At 32.4% G+C, this 12,465-nt stretch overlaps 2 protein-coding genes and 1 non-coding gene across 3 annotated transcripts; 2 read left to right on the top strand and 1 right to left on the bottom strand.

The window, feature by feature from the left end:
- Positions 1–9: 9 nt before the first annotated feature.
- On the bottom strand, positions 10–3,502 carry LOC132051973 (pentatricopeptide repeat-containing protein At1g63330-like). The gene has a single exon (XM_059443264.1). It carries the CDS (start codon positions 2,868–2,870, stop codon positions 480–482), a length of 2,391 nt encoding a protein of 796 aa, XP_059299247.1. The 5' UTR covers positions 2,871–3,502; the 3' UTR covers positions 10–479.
- A 3,506-nt stretch (positions 3,503–7,008) lies between these two features.
- TRNAT-AGU (transfer RNA threonine (anticodon AGU)) lies at positions 7,009–7,082 on the top strand. Its single transcript has one exon. It is a non-coding gene; the product is annotated as a tRNA-Thr (tRNA).
- Positions 7,083–10,371: 3,289 nt separating this feature from the next.
- Positions 10,372–12,128, top strand: LOC132051972 (zeatin O-glucosyltransferase-like). Its single transcript, XM_059443263.1, has one exon. It carries the CDS (start codon positions 10,549–10,551, stop codon positions 11,959–11,961), a length of 1,413 nt encoding a protein of 470 aa, XP_059299246.1. The 5' UTR covers positions 10,372–10,548; the 3' UTR covers positions 11,962–12,128.
- Positions 12,129–12,465: the final 337 nt, after the last annotated feature.

The following is a 12,465-nucleotide window of genomic DNA, read 5'->3' as shown; positions in this document are numbered from 1 at the left end:
CAAGGGGAGAAGGGGAGAGGGGGAGCGCATTATCCACCAAGGTTCGAACCGTACACAACTTGTCAGAGATTTCTTGGTTATCAAGAAAAGAGGAGATATTTTGAGGGAGGTAAGAACAGTGTATAGCTTAAAGCACAGATGTTTGACAAACAACTTCTGTGTTCGCTTAATTATTAAAAGGATGCAGATCAGAAGATGCAATGATTTGCCCTGTGTGTCTCAGAGATGTGATTGAAAAGCTTACATAGCACCAACTTAGCTTTTGACTTGATGTGAATATTATAACTTTGGTTATCAAAGATAAGAGACGACTTATTTCATACCAAAATGAAAAGACAAAGAAGTCCAAACAAAAAGAGTCTTTGAGATTGCGTGCTAGTGTGTTTATTCGCACATACACATAGAAAATATCTAAATTTACCTGTGAAGTGTATAGAGATTCCGAACACTCCTATAAGCTTTTATTTGACATCATGTTTTTATCCAATCTGTTTCAGCCCTAGGGTTTTGAAGAAAACATCCGGCAAGATACCTTCGTCTATCATCTCATAAAATATATCATAAGCTAGATCCAATTGTCCACGTCTTTTGTATCCACATATCATTATGTAATAAGTTATGGCATCAGGAGAGACATTCTGTATTCGCATTTCATCTAGCAGCATTTCGGCCCTGTCCATTCGACCTTCCTTGCAAAATCCATCAATCAGGCAACTATAGGTAACAACAGAAGACATCTTTGATGGCATCTCCTTGAACAATTCAAAAGCCTCACTCACTTTGCTCCTCTTGCATAGTGCATTAATAAGAATTGTGCACGTGATGATGTCTGGAGTAACCCCAACTTTCTGCATTCTCCGATACAAGATTAAAGCCTGATCAATGCTATTTACCTGGCAACAGCCATTAATGAGGCAATTGTAAGTAACAACAGAAGGCATACATGGCATTTTCTTGAACAATTTGAAGGCCTCATTCACATATCCATTTTTACAAAAGCCAGCTATCATGGAGGTGTAAGAGATAGTATCAGGATTCAATCCCATCATAATCATATCTCTCAGAAGTTCATTGGCTTTTCCCACTTGGCCTGTCATGCATAATATGTTAGCAAGAATTGTCCACGTGATGATGTCAGGATTAATCCCAAGCTTTTGCATTTTCTCATGCAACATATATGCCTTCTTTGAATCGGACTTTTTAGCAAAACCATCAATAAGAGTGTTCCAACTTGCAGCATGCAATGTGTTCCTCTTAAGCATTATTGGAATTACTTCCATGGCCTTTTCTGGTTTTCTATCTTTGCACAGTCTGTTAATCACTACATTATAGGCATACTTATTTGATGTGATCCCTTGGTTTACCATTTTATCAATCAGCTGCAAAGCTTCTGCCAGTCTCCCTTCAGTACAGTACCAATTAACCATGAAATCGCAGGTAATAGAGTCAGGCAAGTAACCTTCTTGCACCATCATACTTAAATACTCGACTTTATTAGAAGAGTCCATCTGGCAGAAACAACGAATTAATCGCTTATAATGTGAAGTATCCGGAGCCAATTTTTTATTGATCATCTCCACCAGTAGCTTATAGGCTGAAGTGAGATTTCCTTGAGCACAAAATCCATTTATTAAAATACTGTAAGCAAGCTGATCAAATTTGTATCCAGAATTCTCAAGCTCATAAAACGTTTTAATAGCTATTTCCATTGCTCCAATTTTGCAGAATCCATTAAGAAGTGAGGTATATGTAACTATGGTAGGCTTTATGTTATTAGCTTTCATCTCCTCAATTAAATTTATAGCTTTCTCAAGATTCAGGCATTTGCATAATCCATCAATCAGAATGCTATAGCTACAGAGATCTGGTATAATTCCCCAACTCTTCATTTCATCAAAAATGCTTATAGCTCTACTTACCTCACCTGTAGCACAAAATCTGCGAATAATAGCATTGTAGCAGTAACAATTTAATGGCTCGTTGTTATCTCTCAGATACCGAACGGAGCGCAGAGCAAAATCAGCCTCCCCAACTCTACAAAGTCCATGAATGTATGTACTATATGTAACAACAGAAGGACTAATCTGTCTTTTCTGCATTTCTTCCAGAATCTTTTGGGCTACTTCTATATCTATATGGTAACTGCAGTAAAAGTTCATCAGGATTGTGTAGGTCCTTAAATCAGGCAATGGCCCAAAGTTTTTCATTTCTTCAAATAAATTTAGAACATGCTCCTTCATATTAGCTTCCACCAAGCATTTCAGTAAAAAATTACATGAAAAAATACCTGGTTCAAGCCCAATTTTCCTAGCCTGTTTAACAACGTCAATTGCACAATCAAGCATTTTATTTGCAGCAAACAATTTGATAAGTACATCAGCCACGAAAACCGATTCTGTTGTAAAAAGATGGAATATCTTATACAAGTCAAAACCAGCTTCCAGAAAGTAGAAAACAATGTCTTTAAGCAATGCATAGACCTCCAAACGCATCCCTGCGAACGCAAAAGTATGTATAATCATCCTAAATCCATTTATCGAATGAGTAAAACCATATTTCTTCATAGAACTTCTAAAAGGTAACTCTTTTGCAACTTTCCAACTCAAAGACTTGCATATTCTTGTAACAACTGACAACAACTTTTTTTCTCTGCAACTATATGTAACAAATACTTCTTCATTTTCCATACTGCTTTCACCATTTGAACTGGAACAAGAATCTTCTAACAATTCCACTGAAGAAGCAGCAAAATACTTTCTGCAAAAGTTTCTTTTTTTAACAAAAAACTGCCTTTTATAGAAACCCAATTCATGTAAACCCCTCAATATCAAATTAAAAGAAGATTTTTTGGGTAACAACTCAAAACCCATGAAGAAAAAACTAAAGCTTCAACACCCAAATAATCATACAGATTAAAGGGTCTTTCCATAGCAGTTTAACATTAATAAAATTAAATAAAGTATATTCAAGAAAAGTAGACAAATATGGACTTTTCTTTTTAGTACAAAAAAAAAACTGCCTTTTAAAGAAACCCAATTTATGTAAACCCTCAATATCAAGATTTTTTGGGTAGTAAACCAAAACCCATGAAGAAAAAAGTAAAGCTTGAACAGCCAAAGTTATTGCAACTCTATAGCTGTTGAAGTGAAAGGGTGTTTCCATAGCAGTGTAACATTAATAATGAAGTGAATATTAAAGAAGAGTATAGCTTGAAAATTCAGACATGGGCAGTTCAAAGACAGAAACTTCAAACAAATAGCGGCAAGCGAACATGTCATGTCAGGTACTTGTAAGCGTGTGTTTGAAAGAAAGCCCGAATGTTTACTTTGGACTTTGGTTAGTCCATTAGGTGCAAATAGCATCATCAAAATTTACAATTTAGGGTTGGGCATATATATAGTTTGACCAAAATTGAAAGAGATTTTTTTGGTTTAGATTTTCGAATTAGGGATTGGTTCTAGATTTTACTTTTAAAATTTTCGGATTTTAAATTGAATTTTGGATTGAGGACTTTGGAGTTTGATACTCTTTATACATTATATCCCTGATCGTTAAACATAAGCCTATATATCTAATACTCCTTCCGTTTTATAATAAGTAATATTTTAGACTTTTCATTTTGTTTCAAAATAAGTAATGTTTTAGACGTTTCATTTTATTTCAAAATAAGTAATGCTTTAGGATTTTAAGGAAAAATTGATCTTATTCTTTCAGAATTACCCTAATTAACATAAGTCGAGAATCATTAAGTAGTTTTTTTAGGAAAGAGGTAAATTTAATTAGGGGTAAGTTAGTAAAATCACTCCTAAATTTTCAGGAGTGAACAATTCCTTAAATGATGTGCATAGGCTAAAAACATCTCGTATTATGAAATAGAGAGAGTACTAAGTTCAATATCCTATTAAATCAGTCAATATGCCTTATTAGGCTAATGAATAATGCAAACTAAGATGCATCTGATTGTAATTTTTATTGTCATTTGAAGAGCTGTGACCTTTGGGTCCTTAAGGAAACATATTAATTGATATTTAAATTGCATAGAGTTTATGAGGATTCAGTAATGGTTGACTTGAATATGAATTATTAGTAGTATGATATATCTTGAATGATTTTATATTTTATTTAGATTAGGAATTTTCTTAATAAGGATCTCATTGCTTGAATGAATATCTTATTTGGATGATTGCGGTGGGAATGAGAAATTATCAAGGCAATTGACAGAACACTGATGAGGCTATTGTGCATAAGTATTTTCAGCTTGTACTCTGTCAAATTCTAGTATAGTTTAAGATATCGCCCACAGAAACTGAAACCACCTGAGCTACAGATTTGTATTATCTTTGTTGCTATTTGAGAGAATCAAATTGATGAAAAAGGGAGTTGTTTAAAAGGCTTAAAACTAAAATAACAAACACAAGCAATATTTTTGAATGGATTATAATAAAAGACAGATGTTGGGATATTTTGAATCGGAAAGATAAAATCATTATAATAAAATCAAAAGTTTATTATGTATTTCCCTATTCAATGATATGACCGCTTATTTCTAGTACCACCATATAAAAATAATCAATCAATAACACCTCTTTCGATGAGTGTAGTTAATTGATTGACAGTGAAATAAAGACATTGTTTAAAGAATATGGTAATTGCTTATTTCTAATTCAACCACTCCATATAACGACAGTATGTGAATAGCATCACTCTCGCTCTATGAATTTATTGTTAGTTAGCGACATTAAACAATAACTTATTAATAACACCTCCTTCGATTTGTGTAGTTAACCAATTAAAGTAATAGCTTCAAATAAGAATTATCTTAGTTGAGAGCGCCAAGTGAACAAAAGCCTCTTTCGATTAGCATTTGTTAAATCAAAAAACTTATTTGAGTCAATCCCTTCGTGATAATTTAAGAATAAAAGGAATGAGATAAAAATGATTTAAATCAATAAGATTGTTTAAATCATTCTCTTCTCCAAATAAGAAATAAAATAACAACATAATTTTTTGTTAAATAGATATAATTAGTATCAGACACATTGGTGTATAAAGGTGATAATGAGAAAATCTCAATATAAGAAGACAATAAAATATAGATATTTATTACAATAACTTGATCAAGCTTCATCTAGTATCCCAACAGGAAGAAACTATTCCATTATGGAGAAAAAATAAAATTGATAAATATATTAAACAGAAAAATTACAAAGACAAAAAGAAAAGATGAGAAAGAAACCAAGATTAATTTTTATGTCTTGCTCGTTGATTCTACAATTGAGAACAACTTCCTCTACTTATAGGAAAACAAGCTTGGCTTACAAGTTCATAAAAGAAAAGCTAAAACAAATCAAAATTTGTTAAGCTAAAACAAATCAAAATTTGTTAGCCACAAATAGGGGTGTTCATAGGTCGGTTTGGATCAGTTTTGGTTAAAAGCAAAACCAACCCATTCTAATCGGTTTTTAAAATACTTAAAACCAAACCAAACCAAATATAATACATATCCATCAGTTTGGTTGTAGTCGATTTGGTTCGGTTTGGGTCGGTTTTCCGGTTTTTAGAAAACTAACGTTATTTCCCCTTTTCATGTTTTTTTCTTACAATTAGGAGAGAATTTTCTATCATTTTCCAACTTATAATTCGTTAATACCCTTTTATTGTGGTAGCTATAATATTCTCGGATTATGGAAGAAATATAGGATTTAAAAGTTTTAATTAAGTGAATAAAGTTTATAAGAAATACAAAAAATAAATATAGGTAAATTTCAAAGTTGTTTCTTTGACCAAAAGAGTTTGAATTCATGGATTTGTTTATAGAAAAGGGCTTAAGGTATAAAGTTCAATAGCCTATTAGAGTAAATAATTTTTTTATTGAAAAAGTATAAAAATTATTTAAAAGTATTAATAAAAAATAATATATTGTATGTATATAAATAATAAAAATTATGTATAAAATTTGTCGGTTTGGTTCGGTTTTTTCTTTGGTTCACTTTTCGTAAAACCAAAACCAAACCAAATATTATCGTTTTTTAAAAATTTAAAACCAAACCAAACCCAATCCAAATAAATATCGATTTCTTTAATCGGTTTGGATTGGTTTTTAACCAAACCGTGAACACCCCCAGCCACAAAAATGATTTCTTGGAGCCAAAGAATTTCATAGGCACATGCCTAATTGAGATAGACCCACAAATATGAAGATGATTTGTGCAACGGTGGATTTGTCATTCTTGTCTTTTAGCTTCTTTGCTTATATGCGAGAACACGATATAATTATTAGAATATTTTATTTAAAATATATAGTTTATAGTATATAATATATGAATATTTTATACTCATCAAATACTTTATTAGAATTTTCATTTTTGTAAGAAGAAGAAACTTAACTTATAAGTTCAAAATCGAAAATCTGAAATAACCAAATCGATTAGTCCGAAACCGGACTTAAGAAACCGATCCAATTTGAACTAATTTAAGATTGAATTTGAATGTTAGTTCTATGAATCTAAAGACCAAAATCTAAACCGGAGGTATATATCCAATCTGAACAGCATAAACGACCATCCCTAATAATAAAAAATAGGAATAATTTCAGAAACCTCCCTCCCAGTTTGTCTTTATAACATTGACCTCCTTTGTAGTTTGATATATTACACTTACCTCACTATTTTGATTTTCTTCTAACAATACTTGATTTAATTGACGAAATTTTGTAGTATTCCGATATAGATAAATGAAAGAATAGATATGCTTCTTTAGACTTGGATTCTGAATCACATAAAGTGGAAATAAAAGTGATTTTAAATAGATTTGAAAGTATTTTTATATGTCATACTAGTATACTAACCTTAACCTCAGTAAATCGATGAAAAAATATTTGTTTTTATGAAGCAGAGCTAACCTAGCGGTAAATCTCTTAATGCCACATGTTTACACTTTGCATCATCATAATTCATATTTGTAAAGTAATCTTTAGGAATACAAATTGCACTTAACTATAGCACATCAGCTTTCATAGCTCAGTTGGTTAGAGCACCCGTTTAGTAAGCGGGAGGTCTTGAGTTCAACTCTCAATGAAAGCAATATTGTCTCTTTTTCCCCCCTCTCTTCAAACGGCTAAGATTTAGTAGGCGCTTGTCCTGAAAAACCAAATATTTTTCAATTTTTTTTTTTTTTTTTGTCCTGAAAAACCAAATATTTTTCAATTTTTTTTTTTTTTTTTGGAATTTGAAGTTGGAGTTGAGGTTGAAGTTAAAGTCGTTTTTGGTTATAGCTATTTTTTTCCCAAATACAATTTTAAGTTGTATTTGAAGTTTTCATGGCCAAACGCTGATTTTCTCTTTTTCCCCCCTCTCTTCAAACGGCTAAGATTTAGTAGGCGCTTGTCCTGAAAAACCAAATATTTTTCAATTTTTTTTTTTTGGAATTTGAAGTTGGAGTTGAGGTTGAAGTTAAAGTCGTTTTTGGTTATAGTTTTCCCCCTTTTTGGTTAAGATTTAGTTTGAAAAAACCAAATATTTTTTCAAAGAATATTTGGTTGTTAAAGAATATTTGGTTGTTAGAATGTACTGAAAGTGAAAACAAGATTTTAGCTATTTTTCAAATTCCAAATACAATTTTAAGTTGTATTTGAAGTTTTCATGGCCAAACGCTGATTTTCAAATAAAGTGAAAAAAAATTTCGAAACAAAGTTAAAAATTCTCATGACGGGTCGTACAACAAGGATAATCAGCAAAATTGCTATAGTGCGAAGAAGCAAAAGATTAAAAGAAAAGGTTACACACTCTAAGCGTAAAAGCGGGAGAGAACTGAGGAACAATGATCGTTCTAAATTTCTAATGATGATTTTCATAATTTTTTTTAATTTTTTCTAGAAGCAGGAGAACAACTAGTCTGCTTTTAGGCATAGAACATAAAAAAATTCACTTTTAAATTACATTAATTTTGGCTTCTTGATTTTTTTCCTTGAACATGTGAATTTGGCAATTAAGTTAATATGAGTATGAACTTTACAAGTTTGATCGTGATATATGATCTCACTATGACTTGATCTACTTTTGTATGATATTGCATATTGATTTGACTAATCCATGGCTTGGGAAGAAACCTTGATATGATAATAACAAATACACACAATATCTTAATCTTCGAGATAATACTCAAAATACCCCCCAACGTTTGACCAAAATCCCAACTATACACCTAACCTCTGCGTTGGTCCTATTACCCCTCCGGATAATTTTTTTTCAGTATTAAAATGCTTCTTTTTTGCTGATGTGGACAAGAGCGTGAATACACCGCTCAGTGGCGCGTTATAGCTTTTAAAAAAAAGATTCGACGTGTTTTGGATTAACCTGGATTGCCACGTAGATGCCACATAGATAAATTTAAATTCCCTCCATTTTTAGGTTACTTCATCTTCTTCTTCACCCTATTTAATACCCATCTCCATTTTTTTTTTTTGTCAAAATAATACCCATTATAAATTTAGAGCTAGAATAATCACTGTTTTCCCAAATCAAATTAAAAAAAAAAAAAAAAAAAAAAAAAAATGAAAATCAAAAAAAAAAAAAAAAAAAAAGGTTGAAAATCTAATATTGTTAAAGAAAATCTGATTGGAAGTTGCTTGTTTGGAGTTGCTACTTGTTGCTTTGTTGAGTTGTTTAAGCACTAATTTTTTGAGTTGATTTGGGGAGAAAATTAAACTCCATTGCTAGAAATTTTGGAGAAAGCTATGAAGAACACCAAGTGGGTTTCTTTAGATTCTTGATTGTTTGATCAAATTAATGGATGAACTTTGTTTTACTTGGTGTTAGGAAGCTTCTTTTCACATTTGGGTTTTTTTGGATCAAATTTGAGGAAGTTGGTGTGATTTTTTTTTTTTCAACTCCTAATGAAGAAGGTGATGATGATGATGAAGACGATGATGATGATGTTGATGAAGATGATGATGAAGATGAAGGAGAATTGGGTATGGGTTTGATTCTCATACTAAAAATGGAATAAAAATCGAAACATTTTTTTTTTTTTTTTTGAAGAAGAGTAGATGGATGGAGGAAGGGAAATTAATAAAAAAATGGGGGAAAATTAAAGATGTGGCACGTGGGCCGAAGCGTGTGGACAAACACTGTTAATAATTGGGGGTTATATATTGGGATCGCCACATCAAGCAAAAAGTGATTTTAATGTTGAAAAAAATTGTTCAGGGGGTAATAGGACCAACGCAAAGTTTAGGTGTGTAGGTGGGATTTTGGTCAAACGTTGAGGGGTATTTTGAGTATTAGCTCCTTAATCTTCCATAATATTTCATTTATCTATATCGGACCAACTAATTCAGAATTAGTAATCTGCTAAGTTTTCTTTTATTAGAGAATAACCAAAATTAATTAGGGAAAGAATTTTACATCTTCAATTACCCCTATATATCTTTAACCATTTTAGCCTTTTTATTTCCTTCTTTTTCTCAAACTTTTTACTTTTGAGAAGAGTAAAAATTGTTGAGAGATACACTCCAGAGACACACTCCAAATAGTTTGCTTGAAATTTTGAAGTCACCTAACCAATATTTGTCGTTTACCACGAATTCGACAAGCCAATCAGGTCACTCTCAACTAGTCAAAAAATATTATACATAAAATGACTCAGATTGGTTTCAACCAAAAACCAATAAGGTGTTCTAGATGATGCCGACAAAAAATTGGGTCACCATTGACGGATTGAAATTGTATACAATGACCAGATTGGTTTAATTATTGCTTGAGGAATCTCAATTAAATCTCATGAACATCTCCCCATAAAATTTCTCAGATCGCTATACCAAATGGTTTTCTTTATTATATAAACAGTTTACCATGGTCTTTTTTTAAAAAAAAATAAAAATTGACGGACACAAAGTTTTAGAAAATAAGGAAAAAATTGGATCGTGTTAAACTATAGATGTGTATAATATGATAATATACCTTTTGAATCTTATGTTCTTAAACACGCAGGTAAGATGCTTGAATTAATAAATTACTAATAATAATATTTTTAGTCCCTCAATTATGGATAAATTTTGATTTTGATCCTTGTGATATATGACTCAACACATTTAACCTTCAATTAATTAAAATATGTCATTTTGGTCCCTTTATGTAGAAAATATGCTATATTTAGACATATTATTAGAAGCATATTATCCTAAAATATAGAGTAACAATACTAACTTAACATAATATATAGGTAATTAAATGGTACAACAGTTAGTACTTCAAGAAATTTGTGATTATTCACAAGCGCAAAGGGATCAAAAATGCACATTTCAAGTGATTATAGTTAAATATCACAAGAATTAAAATCAGAATATAGCAATAACTAGCGGAACAAAATTGTTGTTAATCCTGTAAAAATGACTTTATTTTCTTAACTGATTAAAAAGGAAAGTAAGAGTGCAAGACGCATATATTGAAACTGGGGAAGTAGAAACTATTTAAGGCCTAAACCATATACTCTTTTTTCTCATATCTCAGTTCCAAGTCTTAAAACCAAGAGAACTTTTTTTTTGTTCCAATGGCTACCAATTTATCAGACAACAGTGTTCTTCATCTTAATGAAGTGATTGTAGCTATGGTTCCATGGCCAGAACACGGCCATCTCAACTTACTCTTCTATTTAGCTCGAATCATCGCTTCCCAGAACATTCCTGTACACTTCCTCTGCCTTGCTGCTAGGAACCAAGATTTGAAAAAACGCCTCCAAGGTGGTCTCCAAACCTCTGTTGAAAACCTTGGAAATTCAAACATCCATTTCAATGACCTCTTAGTACACTCTTCTCCTACAGAGACAAAAGATGTTTTCTTGGAAAGACTAGGTGAGACTATTTGCAAAACATGTCATGAACTATCGACCAATACGAAAAGATTGATCATGATTCATGACTGTTTAATGATAAGTTACATAGGTGATCATTTGCATCTAATGTCCAACTTCAAGTGTTATGCTTTCCACCCCACTTCAGCTTTCACTAGGTACTCTTCACTCAGACAAACTATTCATATAGTTGATGAAGATCACGACGAAATGATTCAGCAACTTGGTGAGGAGTTCCCAACTGTGGAGAGTACTTTTGGTCCAAATATGGCTGAGTATGTGGGAAAGGAACTTAAATGGAAGCACAACTCTGGAGATATCATTAATTCCTGCAGAGAATTGGAAGGCAACTTTATAGATTCACTTGCTAAGGCAAAAGAGAATACACCATTGTGGGCTTTTGGTCCATTTAACATGCTGCCTGAATCACTAGATTCACTTTCTATTTCTGGCAACAAAAAGACTAGCCATAAATGCCTGGATTTTCTCGACAAGCAAGATGTTAATTCAGTAATATTCGTTTCGTTTGGAACAACCACTACATTACCACAAGAGCAAGTGAAGGAGCTAGCGCTTGGTTTAGAACAAAGCAACCATAAGTTTCTATGGGTAATAAGAGAATCAGATAGAAGGGTAGACATGGAGAATAGTGAAGAAAGACATGAGAAAATTGAACTGCCAGAAGGGTTTGAAGAAAGAGTGGAAGGAAGAGGAATGGTTGTGAGAAGTTGGGCGCCCCAATTGGAAATCTTGGGGCATCTGTCTACTGGCGGGTTTTTGAGCCATTGTGGATGGAATTCTTCAATGGAGAGCATTAGTATGGGAGTTCCAATGGCAGCTATGCCAATGACTGTTGACCAGCCATATCACACTTTGTTGGTAACACACGTGTGGAAGATTGGAGTCTCAGTGTGGAGTTGGGCTCGTAGGAAGGAAATAGTACCAGCAACAGCGATTGAAAAAGCTGTCAAGACTTTGATGGGAACACCAGAAGGGGAAGAGATGAGGCAGAGGGTGGTGGAGTTGAGAAACAAGATCAAGCAGTCTGTTAGTCATGGAGGACTTGCACACAAGGAGATGGAATCTTTCATCTCTTATATTACCAACAACTAACTTCTATCCCTCAGTTTGTAGTATGTTGGATTTGGCTTGTATGAATTCTCATACTTTATGATGTTTTACTTTAGCGTCTGTTTTCGAAATAAGACCTTTGCTTAATCTTCTGATCTTTGTATTCAAATTGAAAGAGGTGATGTTTCCTTTGTCATCTTGCTTTAGCGCATACATGTTGGAATAGTAAAAGGGTTTTCGTAAGAAAATGAATGTCCACTTCTTAGTGAGTTTTGTTATTTAAATAATGCACTTGATAGGAAATAAGAAAGCAATGGAAGAGGGGATTTAAGAAAATGAGAGGTATGAAAATGACAAGAGTTGCAATTGGAATTGACAAAGGAAGAATTTCCGGAAGTAGTTATTATTATAATTCTAAAAAAGTTATTCAACTACATACTTCCTGTAACAACAGAAATAACCAAATCAGGAATAATACATGCCACATTTACCATAAATATCATCTCGATAGCTTTTGTACTTGAGCTAGTAGTTCAGGAATATATT

This window comes from Lycium ferocissimum, chromosome 4 (assembly GCF_029784015.1).
Source record: "Lycium ferocissimum isolate CSIRO_LF1 chromosome 4, AGI_CSIRO_Lferr_CH_V1, whole genome shotgun sequence".
NCBI lineage: Eukaryota > Viridiplantae > Streptophyta > Magnoliopsida > Solanales > Solanaceae > Lycium > Lycium ferocissimum.
Note: the sequence above shows the minus strand (reverse complement) of the source record. Positions and strands in the feature narration are given on the sequence as shown.

Coding starts and splice junctions, on each gene's coding strand:
- LOC132051972 (XM_059443263.1), top strand. CDS start 10,549: ATGGCTACCAATTTATCAGACAACAGTGTTCTTCATCTTAATGAAGTG.
- LOC132051973 (XM_059443264.1), bottom strand. CDS start 2,870: ATGGGTTTTGAGTTGTTACCCAAAAAATCTTCTTTTAATTTGATATTG.